Source organism: Pteropus medius, unplaced genomic scaffold (genome assembly GCF_902729225.1).
Source record: "Pteropus medius unplaced genomic scaffold, Ma_sr-lr_union100, whole genome shotgun sequence".
Lineage (NCBI taxonomy): Eukaryota > Metazoa > Chordata > Mammalia > Chiroptera > Pteropodidae > Pteropus > Pteropus medius.
Genome location: NW_024344378.1, coordinates 17,497,893 through 17,519,486, shown reverse-complemented (window position 1 = coordinate 17,519,486; position 21,594 = coordinate 17,497,893). Strand labels below are relative to the sequence as shown.

General features: G+C 38.2%; 1 protein-coding gene across 1 annotated transcript in view; it reads left to right on the top strand.

The window, feature by feature from the left end:
* The window catches only part of CFAP58 (cilia and flagella associated protein 58), an 87,235-nt gene extending 67,308 nt beyond the window's left edge, over positions 1-19,927 (top strand). Inside the window, exons 16-18 of the mRNA XM_039871264.1 lie at positions 13,281-13,400; positions 15,801-15,934; positions 19,466-19,927. Coding sequence (XP_039727198.1) covers positions 13,281-13,400; positions 15,801-15,934; positions 19,466-19,577 — 366 coding nt within the window. The 3' untranslated portion in view covers positions 19,578-19,927. The remainder of the gene's footprint in view (positions 1-13,280; positions 13,401-15,800; positions 15,935-19,465) is intronic.
* Positions 19,928-21,594: the final 1,667 nt, after the last annotated feature.

Below are 21,594 nucleotides of genomic sequence, written 5' to 3'. Positions count from 1 at the left end.
TTCCCTTCACAGTAGTTGATAACATGAAGTTATGAAATTATATTTTGGTAGCTTTCACTGACCATGAGTAGAGAACGTAGGTCTTAGTGTCAATACGGTTACACTAGAATCATGACTTTTCAGTCAGGAGGACTGCATTAAAGAGGACTGTTAAATAACGTGAGCCGATACAGCAGTGATCCACGGAGCAACACAAACATTAGGAGACCGAAAACAAAAATATCATTTCTCTGTGGTGGTTGTTTTTCACATTACCTTCTCGCGTGCTTGCTTGCCTTTTCTTTCTTTCTTTCTTTCTTTCTTCCTTCCTTCCTTCCTTCCTTCCTTCCTTCCTTCCTTCCTTCCTTCCTTCCTTTCCTTCCTTCCTTCTTCCTCCTCCCTCCTCCCTCTCTCTCTTTCTCCTCTCTCTCACTCTCTCTCTCTCTGAATCCATTTTGTATTACAGAACTTAATACAAAATTTTCCACTTCTTTAAAGTTTTAAGTACCTTATGGAACAATTTGTGTAAGGTTAATTTTCTAAGTTGTCAGCTCTACAGCATAATGACTTCATACTTTTTTTTTTTACCTAGTTTTATGCCATTATTTCTATAAAGAGGTGATTGGTTTGCATTTAGATTAGGCAAATATGAAAACTGGACTTTTTTCTTTCTTTCACAATTTTAGATCTAAAACAACATTATTGCTCTATTTCAGTGCTGTCCAATAAAAATATAATGTGAGCCCTATCTGTAATTGTAAATTTTCTGGTAGTCACAATAACAAGGTAAAAAATTTGGGTGAAATTAATTTTAATAACATACATTGCCTAACCTAATTTATAAAAAATAATGTCATTTCAACATGAAATAAATTTTGGAAGTTGTTAATGCTATATTTTACTTTTTTAAAATGCTAAGTCCACAATATCTGGTATGTATTTTATACTTAACCTCACATATCAATTCAGACTACCACATTTCAAGTGCTTGATAGGCATATCTGGCAAGTGGCTATGGTATTGATCAGCACAGGTCTGTTTTATGGCCATGATCGCTTGAGTACTAGCTTGACTCTTAAGTTCTTTTTGATTTACTGAGCATGTTTATGTAATCTGAATGATTGCACTCATGGGATTGGCAGAGAATTAGTTATTTAGATGAGTCAGTCTTTCATCATTCATTTTTTCTTCACTCACTCATTTATTCAATTAGAATCTCACTTCATCCTATACACTAAAAAAATTACAAAAGTTCTAGAAAAAAAATCAAATTTCTATATTTTCTTCGAGAATAGGGAAAGCTCCCCTTTTTTCACTTGAGGAAAAGTGTTAATGTAGTAAAGTAGATTATAATAGAACAAACATACCTTCTACTCACTCAAAATGGTAAATAGTAATGTTTGTCACATTTATTTCAGATTAAAAAATAAAGTAAGTAGGTCTTTAGGATTGGGTAAGACCTCTCTGTACCCTTCAGAGTCCCATTTCTTTTCTGCCCTCCATAGAGGCACCAACTATCATAAATTTGAAGTGTATTTCTTCAGTACATTTTAATGCTCTTTCTGCAGATTGATGCATCTGCAAACAACATAGAAAATTATTTGGTGTATTTTACATTTATACATGTGGTATTATATATACCACATGCATTATTATTCATTTTTCTCTTTTTTTTTTCCCCTTGGGAAATATCCATGTTGATACACATGGATGATATAGGTAATTCTGTTGTGTATCTCTACTATATCTATTATTTATGGTAAAAATTTTTTCTCCAAACTTTCACTATTGTAAAAGCTATTTCAGTGTGCATTCCTGTACCAATTTCCTTGTACACATATGTGAACATCTTTCTAGGGCATGTGCCTAAAGATAGAGGAAAGACTTTCTAAAGGCAGAAGTCACAAAGGAAAAGAGTGATAGCTTTGTCTACATACAAAGTTTAGAACATCACTGGTACAGCAGAAAACACTTTAAAAATGGAAAAACGACAAAAGTAAAGATATTTACAATGAACGTGGCAGAGAAATGCTCAAAAACTTTCATACATAAAGAACTTTTATAAATAAATTGAAAAAGATCACTTCAGTGAATAAATTGGTAAAGATCATAAGCAACCAATTCCTGAAGGAAGAATATGAGTGGCTAATAAACAAAAATATGATTAATATTAGTAAGCAAAGAAATGAAAATTAAAAGAATAATTATCCTTTTTTTTTACCTATCAGAATTGGCAAAGATAAAAAAGATGATGATATCTAGTGCTAGCAAAAATTTTGGGGTACTAGGCACTTTTATATACTGTGGGTGGGGTTTAAATTGATGTGAACTTTCTAGAAGAGAGTTTGATAGTAGGTATTAAAGACCTTATAGGGTGCAAACTCTGACTCAGAAATTCTACATTAGGATTTAATCCAGAGAAAACAAATCAGTTGTATAAAAATATGTTATACTGAATGTGCTTATTATAGTGTTATTTATGTTATATATATAGATGGACCAATGATGATAATGTATTGTGAACTGAGGAATATGACTCAGTCAACTTAAGGTTAAAATATCGAACAATGCTGTGATAACACCAAGGGTGCAGTTAGGTTGAGGAAATTGGAAAGGCTTCCCAACAGAAGTTACTTTGAGCAGGATTTTGATGGACGAGGAGGTTTGACAAGGAGTGGAAGGTGGGAGTGGGGGAAGGGCATGCTAGAGAAATAAGTGGACAGTGCAAAAGCAAGGAGGCTTCAATGAACCTAGTGGATGAGAGAGTGACAATGACTCAGGATAATGGACATACAGGGAATATGAAAGGGAGCAAAGAGAGGATGGAGCCCTCTCTGCTCTGAGCCCATCCTGTGATCTCCTGGTCCTGTTACTTTGTAGGATTTAATTGCAATATTCACATCACTTGGCATTATTTCAACTTGTAGAATTCCATCAGAATATCGCTTGGTTTAAAATTTAATTTGGCTTACTCAAAACTCTGCACTATTTCAAAGAATTTTCCATGTCAGTGAGATTTCCTAGCTGCCTTTCATTGGCTCCATTGCATGTTTTAATAACTTGGTTGTGTAAGGGCCTTTCTTTATGTAGCTGTCATCGTCAATGTACAGTTTGCATGGCTGCTGTATTCTCTTCTGACCCTTCACTCTCTCTAGTTTGGCTGGTGACTGAGAATGGTAGAAGGAGGTTGTTCGACAATGGACTTGAAGAAACTGAGAGTGTGCTAGTCCAGACTTGGAATCACCCTGGCCTGGGTTAGAATTCTGGCTCTGTTATTTGTGGGTGTGTGATTTTGGGCAAATTACTTAGCCTTGATGAGCCTCAGTTTCCTCATTTGTGAAATGGAGCTGATGTATGAGGGTTACATGGATAATGTCCATAAAGTGGTTTTTGGAGTTTGTGGTTTGTGCTCAATAAATGTTAGCTATTATAATTATTATTTTATGAATAATTGGAATCATTCTGCCTTCTCCTGTTAGTCTGCAAGAGATCATTCATATTATAGGCCTCATTAATTATTTATGGTTCTAGAACTTCCCTTATATTTCCTACTTCAGCGGCACATTGGAAAGAGGAAGCTGGGAGCTCACTGTCTGGCTTGATTCTTGAACCCAGGCTTTAAGGAGAGAAGGATAGGAGGCTTCAACGTCTTCTTTGAAGTTAGACAAATTAGACAGGGCCTGAGGAAGGAGCCCGTTTTAGGACCAAGGAATATGTACTTGATTGAAGCATGCCCTAGGCTCTCTCTCTCTAGAACCCCAACATTCATGCAGCCTAGTTCACTCACACCTGAACAAAAGAAGCAAGAAGCAAGGATGAGAGAGAGAGAGAGAGAGGAGTCCACTCATCCATCCATCTACGTATCCATTTATCTGTCCATCCATCCAAGGGAAAGAAACATATTGGCCTAGCCAGGCGGCCTTTGCAGATGAACCCCTTGAGAAGTAAGGGACCATTACTGATGGAATCTCGGGGGCCTTTCTTTTTAGGGTTGTCTCTTCTCTTTTTCTTGTGGTAATATTTGTGTCTGTTTAGAATTGCCATCACAACATATTATTGACTCATTTGTCTCTTAGACTCTAAATTCCTTGAGAATAAAAGTATAGAAGTAGGATTATGATCTTTTGGAATTAAGTTTGCTTCATAGCTCTAGTACTAGTGACTTTGGTCAATTAACCTATTTCTCCATGTGTAAAATGAAGTTACCCACTGATTTATAAAATTGCTGTAAGGATTGAATATAATTTATGAAAAGTAACTGACATATAGTAATTGCTTAATAAATGGCAGCTGGTGACAATGAGAACAACCATGACAACAGTGATGATGATGCCAGAGTGTAGCTCAGTGACTGGTGCATCTATCAGCATGTATTGAATGGATGAATAGATGAATGGTCGGGTGAATGAATGGTCAAATGAATGTACGTTTAAATAGATGAGTAAACAATTCTCAGGTTTGTTGTGATGAGTTATTGAAATAACACATGCATTAAGCTTAGTACCATTCCTGACACATCCACAATACCTGTTCTATAATGAGAGCTGCTGCTATTGCTTCTGTTACTATTTTCCAGTATTCTTTGCCCAATTCTGCCAAATTGTTCAGGAAAGGGAATGTTATCATCATATAAATACATTCACTAATGAATTTGCCATTTATGACTATTGCCTATTCAGACATGCCTCCCAGCATTATGTGACTAACTCCTGCCCATCTTGACATCATTGGTCTCTCTTTTTCAGTAGGATTGTTCAATGTTATTCATACCCGGCAGGGAATGCAAACACAATGTAAAGCAATTGTAAAGTTGTAAACTTTGCAAAAGATGCCAGATCTCATGAAATCAATAAAAGTGATATTTTAAAAAATGCTGGCATCATATATAAAGACAATGACAAATCAGCATCTGGTGGAAAAAGAGAAAATTGAACAAGTATAATTGCAGATATCTCAAAAAAGAATGTTTTAAATATCAAAGGATTAAGAGGGAATTTAAAAAAAATTAATGAAAGCTTTGAATATTTCTGATAAAACTAGTCTTTTAAAAATAATTGGTCTGAGTACTTAACTAAGATACAAAAAGCATTAATCATAAAAGAAATTATGGATAAATCTTACTACATTAAAATTAAAAATGCCTGCTTCTCAAAAGAGGTCATAAAGAAAGCAAGGCCAATTATATGTATATTTATCTATTCAGAATATATAAAGAATTACAAATCAATAAGAAAAAGACAACTCAGTAGAAAAATGGGAGAACAATACACATGAATAGGCATTTCTCAGGAAAAGAAGCACAAATGGTGAATAAACCTGAAAAAGGGGCTCAACCTTATTTTATAAGCAGGGAAATTAAATTCATGCCCACATTGAGATACCACCTTACTATTTCTGGAGAGACAAAAGTTAAAATGTCTGTATTAGTTATCTGTTGCTCTGTTACAAATTACCATCAATTTAGCGGCTTAAAACAACATACATTATCTCATAATTTCAGTGGATCAGGAGTCTGCGTATGGCATAGCAGGTCCTCTGCTTAGGAATTCCTGACAACACTAAGCAATGGCAAGGATGCAGACCAGTGGAGATTTTTATTAAACACTTTGGAAAATAATTTTACGTTATCTTATAAAGTTGAACATCCATTTATCTTTAAGATACAACAATTCCGATTCCACTTCTAGGTCCACATGTTGGAAGAATTGTACCTGTGAACTAGGAAATATGCACAAGAATGTTTATAGCAATATTGTTGATGAAGACAAAATTCTGAAAACAATCCAAATGTCCACCAACAGGAGAAAGAGTACATTGTGGAGTTGTCATCCAATAGAATGAATGACATAAACAGAAACACACAACACCATCAGTAAATCTTAGAACAATCCTGTTGAGTAAAACAACCAAGTCAGAGAAAACTAGGTACACGAATATATTTTTATAAAGCTCAAAACAAAACAAAATTAAATTGTAGATATATACTAAAACTATATGAAAAAATCTATCGAATGGTGACAGGATTCAGAATGGTGCTTATCTTGGCTAATGGTAGCATTTGTGTAGGCACAGGGATGGGATGGAGAAGGAATACGCAGATTCTACACAACTGATAATATTCTATTTCATTTTATTATTATGCTTTATAGTTACCAGTGCAATATGTTCTTTTGTATGGTTGTTTTATAATAAAAATTTAAGAAAAAGTTGTATTACGAAAGTCAGATATATGAAGGAAGTCAATTGTACTATAATACTGTTAGTTATGTCAAAACCCCTATTATTTTAATAGATTATTTCTTCTAGTAAGTATATTATTAAATTTAAAACATAAAGTTTTAAATAATAAGACAAAAAACCTTTTTATGAGTATCGGATCAGTTTTTCAAGGAATAAAATCTCATTCAAATTTGTTTTTTACTGTATCTTATAAATATTGATCACATTGTAAGTGGATTGATTTCAAGTGACTTTATTAAATTTGTCTGTTGATTGCGAGCCCCTTCTCTAATTCATGAATACAAATATTATTGTTTCTATGATTATTCTCACCAAGATCCATCTAAACTATTTCCCTTGCCATGGTCACTCAATGGATATCATTTTAACCTTTGAACCTACCCACACATCACACATTTCTGGAATCTCTTTGGCGACCTGGTGTTACTCTGGTTTTTTTTTTTTGTTGTTGTTGTTTATGGCTTAGTTCTTTGTTTTTCCTCAGCTAAATAGTAAGCTCCTTTAAGTTTTTGGCCTTACTTATTTTTGTATGAAACTAGCACAATGTTGTACATAGTACTAGTACTAAATGAAACCTAGTCGACTTGATTATCTAGACATTTCATTACAGGCTTAAGAAAAATCAACAGTATCATTATTTAATATGTGCAAGTTCTTCACGTACATTCAGTTGCTAGGTAAGGTCAAAGGTGAAATAAGTCGACAGTTTGGGTAATGAAGTTCAGGCTTGTCTAGACAATTATATACTTTGTATAGGATTTCATAAACATATATTTGCATTTGGAAATAAAATCCTTTCCAAAAAGTTCTCTCAAGAAAGTTTGTGTTGCTTATGTCAGAAAGCACCAGAAGCATTTTTCATATTGTTACAAAAATGGTGAAGATTAGTGCATGCAGATTTCTCACATGCCTCATAAAACACTTAATCATGTACATCGGAAGCCAAGAACCACTGTGTAACCAAGTAGTTCCCTGCTCATAAGGAACTCAGCTGTGTAATTCTGTTTCATCCCCAAATTCAACATCTCCTATCCTCTCCAAGGGGCTTTACCACTTCATGACATAATAAACAAGATAGATCCAGAGTTCAGTTTAGCCGACACTTCGTTATAAAGCTAATAAACAAGAAATTCCCAAGATATTAGCCATTATTTTTCCCTTTTCTAAAGCTAGATAGAAATGTAATATGTTCACAGAGTTTCTGATTTATTTTCCTGTTAATGAAAACAGGCAATTCTAGATGAATTAGGCAGTGTTCTGGAGTTTCCTTTATGTAGAGAGGAAAGCAATTTTGCTTAAAATTTTAAAACTGGTTTTCGTCTTTTGTTAAGAATTATGAATAGGGGTGAAAGGATGGAAAAAGGACTGAAACCAAGCAAAGAGGCAAAAAATGTATTGCATTCTTTAAGTGTTGAAGAGTTATTTGTGCAATTAGAATTTCTGTGTTTAAGTAGGCTGTTGTAAAAAGTCAACACATTATTAAGTTGCAGGCTGTAGTTTAAGAGTTATGCTTGCATTTTTCACTCTAACATGTATCACTATGCACATGCACACACAAGTAGAATTTTCAGAGCCAATTAATTAAATACATCTGCAAGTCTTATGAATTAAAAAGTATTTGAAACCACTCGCACTATCAGAAAACCACTATAAACATTTAACTAAGAGATCAAAGTTGTACAACGAGTTATTTCCTGAGTTATATACAATACAGACAATGAAAAAAACTTAGCTCAAAGGTATGAAACATACTACTGGCTCACTGGGGTGAATTACACAAGCTCTGCTAATTGGAAGATGTTGCCCAATGGTCTTTTTAAAGTAAAAGTTCTCAACATAAATATATCTTATCTTTGTTGATGTGTTGGGCATAGTTTTATGGGCATAGTTTGCTGACAATATAAGTGCAAGCAGCAAAGTGACTGAGCGCCTGGAATGAGTAGAGCACAATAGTAAGTATGGAGGTGTATAGAAAGATCCATCGTGATTCTGACCTTAAAGGCTCATAATTCAATTCGATAGAAAGAATGAAACCATAAAGAGTAAATACTGAAGTAACAAAAATGGCATCTGTTGACATTTGGAAAAGAGATTTTCTGTATATTCTATGAAGTAGGCTTTTCTCAGAAGCATTGGTTATGGGATTAAAAAAAAAATTCATTTTATCTTGAACCCACTGTGTGAGCTAGAGCAAAGGCAAGACAGTGTCTCTTTCCTTGGAGCATGTGATATCCAAGCATGTTAGTGGGGCTTTGGTCCAGGTGGGTGTAATTAAGTGTGTGCCTTTGAATTAGAAGGGAAGCTGCCTGTTTCACCTGAGTTAGCTAGTTCACAGGGTGAGGCGATTATTCCCAGCATTCACCCAGGCAAATTGATGAATTCAATGCACTGGCATTTGCCAAACACAGATTCAGATTAAAAAGGAATAAATTAGCTCCTCTTAGTTACTGCCTCAAGTAGGCGAGCTGAGGAAGAAGAGGTATTAAGGTGCACATTGAACGTGAACTACCTTCTGTTTTCAGCTGAAGTTGCAAAGCAAAAGAGGGAATGTAAGCACAGTGAATATAAAATTGTAGCTCAGTGGGGAATGGAGTTCTGTGAGCAACTCAATTTCTTCCTCTGGATTTTACCCAGAATAGCACTGGCTCTTATTTACATAGATAGTTCAGAATGTAGACTTTTAATTTAGTCAGATAAAATACAAATACCTGAAGTCTGAGTGATTCTGTATCTGAGTTTCCAATATGAGGCTAGAGACTGTCACCATTCGTGACAGCATTATTTGAAACTAATACTATAATTAATTTCTTATCACTATACTCAGCCAATATAGGCAATGAGCCATGCTGTTATCCAGCATAAATTGGCAGAGTCTCTTGTAACAAAAGAATCTGTAAGTATGTCTGACAGTCTGTCCAACTGAGAGACTGGGACATCTAAGAAGAGAACATAATTTCAAGGATGGACATAGTATGGTTAATGCTTGCAAGACGTGATCAGCCAAAGAGAAAGCTAGTCTCTTGACGTTAATAGCCTAGCCTTTTTCCCAGTATAGCTGTTCATAAAATAATTTAAAGAGTGAGGCATGCTACAAAATTATATTGATGTGCTTTATGAACAAACTCTGAATAAATAAATGCCAACCTGAAGATGAAATCTTTTGTTGGTGGGGAAATAATAAACTATTTATGATTTTCTTATGATATTTCATTGACATATGGTGCTTCTAACCCAGTGACAAATTAATTGACTTGGTTTAAAAAGAAATGGAGGCAGCTTAATGAAGAAGGACAGGATATGTATTACAAGGCAGCTGGTTATGCCACCGCTGGCTTATGGAGACAATATACATTGGACAGCAAATGAGTCTCTGTTGCATAAGATAGATTCTCTTTATAATAGAATTGCATGCTTTGTCTCTAAATGGGGTTATTATACACACCATTGCACAATGTTTGAAGAGCTTGGTTGGCCCTTGTAGAGGGTTAGGAGAGAAATAAATTGGAAAACAATCGTACTTAAGACCTTCAATCCATCAAACACTCCATATTTATCTAAATTACTAGCACGTTCTCCCAAAATACAAATCTGTATGATACACATAGCTAGAATGTTAATGCTGCCCAGCCTTCGCTTTGGTTTTAACAGGTTTTCCGTTGTAAGCATAGACTAAAATTCATGCATGTTGGAGCCTGGCAGGGCATTTCAACCACTACCCACTGAGTCTCTTTCCCTCTGCTCTTTATACATTCCACTGCCTTAGTCCCTGAGGTTTCCTTTGACATTCCTTCCACCCATCGTGAACACACATGCTTCACTTGTCCTGGGTTATTTAATTCTCAGGACTTTTTGACTTTGAATACTCAGGCAGGTTCAATGCTAATTTACTCGGTTTCTTCACTTTTCTTCACTCTTGTGGGCCCTCACTGTTCAGTCACTCAGTTATTCTTTAGAATAAATCCATTTCAATTCATTTTACAGCCTCAAACAAAATAACCTAGGAAGTTATAGAAGACGACAGGATAAGTGGCAACATTGTTCACCCTGTATATGAAGAGTACGCATCCTATCAGAGGACACGGTCGAGGCTCATTGGGATGGTGTAGGTTAGGAGAGGTGAGAGCCGAATCCTGCTCTTCCTGCTGAAACCCTCTAACCTGGCTTTGAACCTGGCTTCATTTTCTATTGATGTTATCGTGTAGCCCTTAGGAATTATGTAGCTCAATGTGATTCAGATTCTCTCAAGGTTATAACATGTTTTCAAGCCCCAGAGCGGGTGTTGCATGGGAAAAGTGATTCTCGAGTATGTCATGAGATTTTTGACTTTTCAAGGGACTTTGGACAAACCGTTCATTCCCACTGACCTTGGGATTCTCACCTACGTGGTGAGGTAACAATATTTGCTTCTTCTAGCTTTTTTTTCTGTGTCTCTTTCCTCTCTTCTTCCCAGGAGCAATTGAAAAGAATTACACCTATGAAACATTTGAAGGTTCTTGGAGTAAGATGGTCTTTTCAGTTTAAGACAGATTGCTTCCTCATCATTGTGGGGTTCTTTACTTTTCAAGTCTTCCTGTATTCCGATATAGGGAAAGGTGAGCTGCAAGAGATGGACGAAACAGTTTCATGGACTTCTCCACATTTTTATTACCCTCTCCAAATTGAATCTTGAAGCCTTGTCAGAAGTGTTATTTTTTCAACAGAGCAGGCGTTAAGTGGTTATAGAAAATAAACTCACCTCCCGATCTCTTTCTCATTGCTTGCTATGTCCATTTACTGGGAAGATTATATTGTCGGGTGTGACAGGAGGTGCTGTACAGCAAAGGAAAGTCACCACTTTGTTATTTGATTTGTTGACGTTTTCTTCTTTTGTGTGGGCTTTTGGATTTTCTTGTCATTTCTGGAATTATTTCTTAAATGGCGGCTATTATGTCGATACGTGTTTTTCCAGAAGCTTATTCCATCCAACTAATTTTTAAGTTGCATATGCTCTTCTGAAAATAGAGCCATGCTATTCATAATGAAGTTTCTATAATTTGGCTGGGGAAAAGGAAAAAAACTAAGACAAATGGTAACAGTGACTAGTTAATGAATATCCTTTTACCTATTTTTTAAAATGACTTTTATGTTCTTTGGCAAAAAGATCATTTGATGACAATGCTGAGAATACTTAGTTCTAGGTAAAAATTAGTTTCTATTTGACTGGATGTTTCATTTAATGAGAGGGCTTTTACTTACATTTTTTTACTTTAACATAATTACCTTAAGAAAATAATATGTACAGAGACAAATAGGTAGACACACTACTCTTTATCAATGTTTGTTCAAATTATTGCAGTTTAGAGAAATGGGAATGTAGAATTGAGATACCTTAGAATAAATCTTTACTTGTATGTGATATTTTTAGTTCAAGGATCTGAAAACACGTTATAAGCAATTAAACTTTAGGGTACAAATGAGAATTCTATATTGTTCATTGGTTAAATTAAGTTACCGAACCGTGATTTGCTTTGGGTTCCTAGGAAGTCCTTTTAGTTCTACAAATGTGCATATCTGAGTTTTCCTGGATTTTTACCTATTCTCTCAAATCATTTCCAGATCTCTTTTCTTCCCATGTCACATTTCCTAAAAGATTCACTTTCTTTACTTCCTACTTCTGATTTCTTCTTCAACTTCTGTGACGTTTGCTCCCCAAACGTTCCTGCAACCTTTCTGACTACGGTCAGTGGTGCTGTCCTAACAGCCCACCCCAAGGCCCTCTCCTGTTTCTTCTCTTTACCCCATTTGACATCCCTGACCACCCAAGTTATTCCTCCCTTTTAAAATGTCTGCCTTTTCTTGGCATGGGGGATATTCAATTACTCTCCCTGTTCTCTTTCTCTGGACCTTTCTTACTTACCTCCTATGCTGCTGGCTCTCCCCTGTATCTGCTTGTTTTGGTTCATCCTATAAGCCATCCCTGATTGGTGGATCCACTCGCATGGCTCTAGTCATCACCCACATTCATCTCCAGCTTGCTCTTCAGTTCTCAACTCCAGGACTACATTTTCCACTCCTCTTCTAGATGTCCTACAGGGCCTCACGCTCAACAGATTCCAAAACGACTGACTATCAGGAGCGAATGCAGTAACAGTTCCCTTCCCCTTCCCCCACACTGTCTCCACTCCCAGCCTCCCCGCCTCCGTTACCATCACCCGGTGGCCCCCACGGGTCCACGTTAGAGATTTCAGAGTCATCTTGGCACCTGTTGCTTCCTTCATTTCTCTGACCATTCACCAAATCCCACCTCAGAAATGTCTTCACATTTGCCTGCCTTCCATGCTAGTTGCCTTAGGTCCAGCTTTCTTCATCCTTCGCTTGTCCTGGTGCCCTGAGCAGTTTCCTCATTCTGTTGTTCTCTGCTTCCCTGCTTGAGTTTTGCCTGTGAAGACAAACCCAGGTGTGGCTAATCGTTGGCTCCTAATTGCCTAAAAGATGTGGCCTCAAACCACATCCTGTGTGACACATGACACAGTCTGGTCCCAAGCGATGAGCCCAGCCTATTCCCTCTGCTTCTCCCTCCTGTTCTGTGCACCTGCTGACCTTGACTCACCACTTTCCTGCTCTATCACTGAACCTTGGCCTAAAAAGCTCTCTTTTTCTCTCTCTGCTTGGGGGAAACTCCTACTCATTCTTCAGGGAACAATTCAAGTGACATTTTCGTGAAATCTCCTCCCACTCTTCCAACCAGAGTTAATCACTCCCTGATTTTACCGGCTACCACACATTGTCGAGATCTTCTATCGCCGCCCTTGTCTTTCAGTCATGTGATCATAAGTTTAGGTACAGAGGGACTTTCTCTTCCTCACCTGCCCAGTTATTTGTATCCAAATGCTGGGCACACCCTAGCCCCTTGATCAGGGTTGGTTTGATGCACGATTGAATGAATCTACAGGTGAATGTAATCGGCATGAGCTGGGAAGTAACTTAGGACGGTCCCAAACCATCCCGACCACGCCGCTCAAGGCACTTCTCTTGTCTTGCTGGGACTGTTGATCTCTGCTTGTGGTTGTGCTCCCCACCAGGAAAAGGAGAAACTGTATGTGGAACTAAAGCACATCCTGGCCCGGCAGCCAGGGCCCGAGGCTGCGGAGCAGCTGCACATCTATCGCCACACGCTGCAGGAGAAGACCAAGCAGCTTAAAGTAAGTGGTAGCCTCTGCGCTTTTCTGGCCGAAGACGGCCACATTTTGGGGGACACACTGGACAAGTCCTTTGCCTTGGCACAAAGAGCTGGTCTCGCAAATGGCCATGTTCCGCCGAGGTCAGCCTTTTTTAGCACTGTAGTCCCAGAAGGAGCAGGACAAGCCTCAGAGCTCTACTCCTCTGCTCCTAGACTAATAGACCCCATGATTCTCCCTTTTCTGAAAGAGAGAGGTGAGCAAGCGAAGAAAGAGTTGGGGAGAGAATGATGGCAATGGAATGGAAATTTGGGGGGATACGGTTTTTATGGATGATCTCAAGATGATTTAGAGGACTTGGAGAGTGGGCAAGAAGAGAGGAAACATGTTAACACCACTGCCCACTGAAGCAGACCACTGTGCCCGAATCAGATTTCTGCTATTCCATTCCACCTGAAATAAATGTACACAAAGCCCCAGCCCCCAGGGCCTTGCTTCAAGGCCATCTGTCAAATAAATTGCCGTGAAAGGGAAATAAAATCATGCAGGAATCCTCTTAGCATAAATTCCCTTCTAAGTGGCATAAGAACCTCAGCTGGGGCGATGGAATATTTTACTATTACACATGCCTTTTTTTAAAGTTTTCTAAGAAACTGTGCATTTCCATTATATTTTGAGCTTTACCTCCTAAGTGAGTACTCCGAGCTTCTCAGCATGTCAGGGAAGTCTTATACACACACATGCACAGAATGTGACACATGCCCACTGAATTCTGGCACTCACCTGCACACTGAAGGTAATAATTGTTGCCTTTCTGCCTGGGGTAAAATGGTTGCCTTGCTACTAATATAGTACTAATCCTTTCTCAAATACATTGTAAAATGGCATTTTTTTTTTTTACTTAAAAAAGGCAGATGAAACAGAAGTCTAATTAGAACATTAATTTTCAACTTATCACTCTAAGTATTCATTTCACATGTTCATCCTGAGACATAATTTGATTTTTGCATGAGGCGTAATCTTTTGATTATTTTCATCCTGTTCAACAGTTGAATATTTCAAACAAAATAAAAGCTTATTTTCTCAGAAGTGAGTATAGACTAGAAAAGCACTCGTCTGTCTTTACACTACTGTCAGACAGCCACACGTAGCCCTGGATTGCGTTCAGTGGCTCAGAGGAGCCTTTTGTTACTTTAACCCTTTATTTCGGGAAATCTGGATTTTTGCTCTGGGTGAAATGTGACCATTGGTGGAAGAGGTTCAGAGGTGGATGGTACTGAGCCCCTTGGCCAGTTTGTCCTCATTATCTGGATTCTTTGTTTGTTTGTTTGTTTTTAAGGAAATCCCACATTCATTGTTTGGAAACAAGGATTTCGTTCCTAAGAGTTTAACTATTAAGACAGGTTTCATTCCAACATGAAAATCATATTCTTTAGCTCATGATAGCATAGAATCATTTTCACAGCAATTAAGAGGAAAGAGTTCAGAAGTAGATGAACACTCAAAGGACAAAACTCCTCCTTTTATACAAATTTTTAAAATAGTGAGCAGGAGGAAAAACAAATCCGAGTCTGTTGCATGCCCCTTAGAATGATAACCTTCCTTTTCTCCCCTGGATTTTTTGTGGGGAGGGCCCCTAGCTTTGGCATGCTTTCCACGTTCTGTTCAAATTAGTAAATTCTCACTCTTTCTGCCCAGCCTGCGACCAGTAACATCCATCGAATGCCACAATGGAAGAGGCAGATAATCAAGCTTCCTATCACAGCCCCTCACATGCATTAGACTCTTGCATACACATGTCATAGCTCCCTGATTCTTAGAGGAAAGTGTCCCAGTGCTGGGATAAAGCGAGAACCTGTGAATAGTCCCAGAGAACACAATAACCTGTGAATAGTCCCAAAGAACACAATAAAGAGGTGACAGGCATTTAGCAGAAAATACAAATTGAATTCCTCCTTGGTGTGGTGGTGGCAGGAGGCGTCCAGAGTAATTGTGACTATGATCCTCAGATGAATCACACTCTCTAGTGATGTCTTTCTTGAACGCTTTTTAAAAAGGTTTGAAGGGCAATTTTATACTATATGTCTAGGAGTTTTCCTGTCACTGCTCACAGTATTCCTTGAAACACATTATACCATTTATGGGTAAGCCTGCTGAATGTGTCCTGATAGTTCTCCTTTCCAAGGAGGGGAATGAGGTTTCATTTAAGTTTGTCCCTGGGCCACGAGTCTTTAGTGCTCAGCCAGATTTTTACCTGGACACAGAGCTTGAACTGGTAGAAGCGTGCAGATTAATTTGGACTGAGCATGGCTTTTTACCTCTAGCCTCACTAAAGTAACCGGCAGCAGGTTAAAAAGATTGTTCAGAAAAAGATATTGTCTCACTGCGTACCTTCTGTTAATGCCGCTCTATTTGCCATGTTAGGTTTTGTCTTCAGAATTGAATATGTATGAATCACAGAGCCAAGAATATAAGTACGAGATCGAGAAACTTAGCAATGAACTACTGAATTTAAAGAAGAAATACCTCGCTCAGAAACGTAAAGAACACATTCAGAAGTAAGAATTAGTCAAATGTTCTTCTAATTGTGTTGTACCTATTATCTGCTGATGAGGAAATATGTGGTGGACAGTCACAGAGTTGCAGATTTCACTGGGGTAAACTAAGTCACAGGGTGAACAGTTGACATTGTACAGGTGCTCACTGGGTATGTATCAGAGTAAGATCAGTGTCACACAGATACTGAGGCCCTTTGTTTGGACCCTAACAGGGATCCATTAATATCTGCTCATTGGTGGACCCAATGTGGAGCAGAGAAAAATCTAAGATAATGTTTTTCCCACATTGTTCTCACAGTTTGGAGATAATCGCGCCATAACTACGGTTGTAAATGAGCTTCACAGTCAGCCTTGTACTGGCTGAAGCATATTCACATTTAAAACCATAGGTAATTTTGCCAAGGAGTCTGGGCTTGGTAAGGCTGTTCTTTCTGTAATACAGCTGTACCACTGTTATGAGGAGCATACATGAATAATTTTCTCCCATGTTTTAGATAAACTAACTCTGAACCATCTCTGTGTCTAGTAACTGACTTCGGTATCTGCTGTGGGGTTTCGATGTGAGTCCTCATTCTTCCAAGAGATGGTAATGCTGATGGCAGGTTAACATTTGGGTTTCAGGATGCCTACGTGTCAAAGAGTAAATGTTCTCTTCACTTTGTTATCATTTGCCTGATCCCAGGATAAGAGAATGGGCCCAAATGAATCCATAGGTTTGAACTTTGGTTTGGCTCTGTGGCATTGCCTAAATCACCTAGTTCATTCTATTGTGGCTCACATTATGGGTTAAAAGTCAAATCTGGTGTTTCATCCACATGGGAATTTCAGGGATGTGATAATAAAAGAGGGTGTGAATGCATCTGCCTATGATTCATTAGTAGCAAACAGCTATTTAAAGTAACTGAATGCAATTTTTTTTTTTGCCAGTAAGTATCTGCCCTTCTTGTAAATTAGAATATTCTCCCATTCCACATACTGCTAAAAATTATAGCAAATTTAGGTGAGACTATCCTAATGTGTGGATCTGACAACTATCTGATTCAGAATTACTGCTAAGACTTATTAAACATGCTGGTTCCCAGGCCCCATTTCCAGATATTTGGATTCAACAGGCTTTGGAGGGGCCTCAGAAATCTGCAGTTTAATCACACTGCAGGTGATGTCCATGCACACTGAAGTTTGAGAATCATGGATATTAATGATGTACATTAAATGAATATTGGAGTGGAAACGCTGTAGTTTTCTTTTAGGACACTAAAGTCGTGCTTATAAAGTGTCAGCATGGCTAGTTTCCACGTGAGGTAGCTGTCTAGCTCAGTGGCTTTCAAGCTTTTTGATTGCATACCACATCAATAAGACTTTTTTGAACTTGCAGCCCTCCCAGTATGTATGCATATAGTTTTAGAAATTAAAATTTTATTTTAGCATAGTCTTTTTTTTACCTATGCTAATTTTAATTTATAAATTACATGCAAATGCTATTGTTACTTTGTGAGTAATTATTAGTAAAGTGGGAATTTTAATTTTTAAAGATGCAGTGTAAATAGAATCTCTGTCATCTTCTTTCACTTCCCAGGGGGTCATCTTCCTCTTCTAGAGTTGACGTGTCTGTTTTGGAGACCAGTGCTCATTTTACACTGTTATAAACAGCTAGCCTGGCTATATCGTTAATTATCTTTCGAGAGCTGATTATTAGCTTTCCTGCCTTGGTTCTGGGCCTCGTCTCCTTGGACCTTATCGATGCCCCTCCCCCAGTTTTCTGGACACAGAGCACATTGAGTCAACAGAGGGCGCCCCTCTGTTGGCTCAGTGCTTCCCAATGGCCCATCCTTTGGAACTGGACTGCTCCAGCCATAGGCCACCTGTAACTCCTTAAATTTAAGTAAATTACAGCTAAATCAAATGAAAAATTCAGTTCCTTAGTTGCCGTAGTCACATTTCCACTGGTTAATAGCCACACTTGGCTAGTGAACGCCGCATTGGGCAGCCTAGATATAGAGCTTTCCATCATCACAGAAATTCTATCAGTGCTGCTCGAGAATCTGTGCCTTTACGTGCCCTGTTCTTACCTTTAAATGCTGATTACTTCTAGCTGCTCTGACCTGATTAGAGTGTCACTGGTGGTTCCTTTTAGTAGGGGATCCATAAACTGGAGGTAGAGAGATGAGTTCATAAGAGAAGTACAAAAAAACATATTAAAGTTTTGAAGGAAAATAACCTGAGGCAAGTACAAAAGTGCTGAGATGGTTCAGACTGGAAAGAAGAAGGCTGAGGGGAGTCATTATAATGGCCTATAATACATGAAAAAGGTAATATAAAGGAGACATTATTCCCATTAGTCAGCTTAGGCCAAGTCAGAAGCATTAAGTGTAAGTTCCTTCAGAGAGGAAAATTTGAGTTATTTAAGGCAAGAGATGGCGGGGGGGAGCAGCCTGCATCAAACAAGTCAGGAGGTGGACAAATTGCCAAAGTACTTGAAGGAATCCTCTTTCTGGATCCACTCGAAGCTAAAGCTTTTGTCCTATTTATGGAGGTTTTTTTTTTTAAAAGTAATGAAATCAGTTCTGCTAAGAGACAGTTGGACTGATGAATCAATGCTCTACAAGTTCTTTCCAAATGGAATAATTTAGAATAATCTCTGTGGATGTTCTCCCCACACATGTGCTGTGTGAAATAGCATCTCATATCATTTTTACCTTTGTGCTTTCTTTCATTTTTCTCAAACACCCTTTGGTCCCAAACATGCTTTGGTCCCAACCTGTATCCACCCACACGCCTCTGACTCCCTTACCCCAGACCCCCAGGCTGAGTTAGAGTTTGCAGTTCCAGTCAGATTCGTTTCCAAAAGGTGGAGTCATTTTCCTAAGGTAAATTATTCCTACTTGTCAAATCTAATTGGTTTTGGTCTTAGTAGTTTGCTTAATTTTTATTTTTAAAAAGAGATTCCCAAGATGTTTTCCATAAGACCCCTAATTACACAATAGGTAATTTGTATAAATTTAAGTTACCTCTGCAGGAAACCTGAATGAGTGTGTGTGCGTGTGTGTGCGCGCGCGCGTGGGTGAGTGTGTGTGTGAAATCTTTACGTTTATACTGGTATTTTGGAATATAAAAGTTGGTAAATGATGAATTAGTCATGGAATATAAAAGTTGATAAATGATAGATTAGTCATTATAGTTGTGCCAAGAGAAAGATTCCTCTGACTGATTTTTTGGAACTGAACTAGTGTTTTATAAAACAGGAAGATGGTTACAAGTCAGAAGGCTTCAGTCCATAGTGCTTAAGTTAGAATGAGGTCTTCTGTCCATATTTAATCAACATTAGGAGGGCACGTTTAATTGCGTCTTTCCCTAATCCTGTGTGTTATCAGTGAACACCTCATTAGATTTTAAACAACCACCTTGGCTAAAACCCGAAGCTTTAATCCAAGCAGTTTTCAGTCGTTAACTCACCCTAGGCACTTAGAGAACACCAAACTTAGAAGAGGAAAAAGTTGTTAAGGAGGTTAATTTTCACCTCCTCTCTTACAGAAACAAGGACAGAATATCCATGGATAACGCCTTCTCACTGGCCAAACCAACTGGCCCTCGTTTTACTGGGGGTGGATTTCCCCTCAACAAGTCATCCCAAATGAAGTCCTAACTTGAAGTTGCTGGCTGGGTCCAGTTGAACAGCTCATGAAATTTGCTCTGGAACATTTTGGAGAAATCTCTTTCAAACCCCTTCGATCACAGATATTTAGGGAAATCAGTGCTCAGATTACAGGATGGAAAGAAATGCAGAATGATCATAGTCATGTAGATATACGAGTGATGAAATTCTACTTGGTCCATGTGGATATTAACAGATTGTAATTATATCTGTTCGATTAGGCTGACCCATAGCATAAAGCAGGTCTTTTGTTACTACCACATTGATCGATCTGAAATGCACCACATCTAGACATTTTGTGTAGATGAAGCTTTGGATCTTAATTTCTCTATCATAAACATTGGTGCACTTGAAGTTTTTATATTTTTAAAAATATTTTTGAAATGTGGTACATTCTTATTAATAAGGATATATTTTAATTATTCCTCTCTAACAAGTCATTGCATGAGATGAGAAAGAAAGACAAACTCAAGCAGTTAAAAACTGTTTTGAGAATAATTTCTATGTGGAATTTCTTTTCAGGCCTGGGGTATGAAAATCTATTCCAAAGAGATGTGCTAATAAATACTTCATCATAAAAAATAAAAAAGAACCTTTGTAGAGATTTTGATCTTTGCTTTTGTAAAGTAATTAAAGATTAAAACTACTTTGAGAAATGTATAACATAAGGGTTTGATTGAGAGGAACTGAGACTGTAAAATGAGGAGTTTGGGCTGGAGTTCTTTGAAGGGCTCTCCTTTCCAGACCTCACTCTTGGAGAACAGAATTACATAAGACAAGGATCTGTTTGGCTTCCATGATGCAGGCCAGCATTTTGAGCCACTGAATCTATTGTATTTTCACTTTGTTGAAGCCACAATTATGTGGGCATCAGTTCAAAGTTCCCTCGTTAAGAATGCTCATTCGATAATACTGTGTGAGAACCCTTTAGCCATCTCTCGCACAGTAACTAGACTTTTGTAATTTTTCTAAGTTATTGAGGAATAAAGAGCTCAAGGATGAGCGAGGACAATACAAGTGGATGTTCCCATTTGTGTTTTAGGATCTAAGTTTCTATTGAGAGGAGCAGGAGACGAATGACCCCAGGGTGCTTGTTCAGATTATACAGAGAGGTGGGATTTTAGAGGGATCGTCTACATATTCTGCTACCAGAAGTAGACTCCAGGCAACAATGGCCATCAGAGGGATTTGTTATGAAGTGATCAGGAATCCCAGTATTTGTGGGGAAGTGGGACAGGGAAGGGAAAGAAATGAAGCTAGGGTGCAGTATCAAGTCAAGTTCTATGCTGGGAGACTTTGGGCGGGTCTTGCAGGGGGCTCTGGAGACAATGTAATCATGTCTCAGAGTATTTCTCAGGGTTGAGCGATCTGGGTATTTACATCCCTCACGCCGTTAGTTTTTGGTCAAGGACTACTCCGGAGAGATCCTGCTGGTTCTTTCTGCCCTTCGGCAAAGCAGGGTCTGGCATCCTGGGCCCTCAGAAGGACAAAGAGATCACAGGTGCTGACTATTGGAAGGGAAAATGGTTAAAAGCTTGGGGAAGTGGACCAGGCAGTGTTATCCTCTGCTGCTTCTCCCAGATGGTCCCAGAGGGAGAATTACAGATGGAAATCAATGTCCAGTGTAGCTGGCGACTCTGTGGTGAGGTGTGATCATCGACTCTTTGTGTACTGCACTGGTGTGTGGAGGAAGGATATGGACCCTAGAGAATTTGCTGAGAGCACATTAAACCTAAAGAACCACAGTGGGGCCATTTCCATTTTTGAAAATCACCAATGTTATCTTCCCTCAGAGCCAACCATATTCTGTTTAGAAAAAAGACACTTGCAGGTAAGGTAAGGCATTTATGACACCTGGAGAAATAAAACCCTGAAGAAATTTTCCTATCTGTTCAGGGATATTCTGAAGTATAGCGATTTCTCCTGAGTCCTTGGGCAACTTTGTAAGATATTCACCTCTCTAAGGAAATGGGGCCTGTGATTCTTGATCCATCCTAGTATGGCAAGA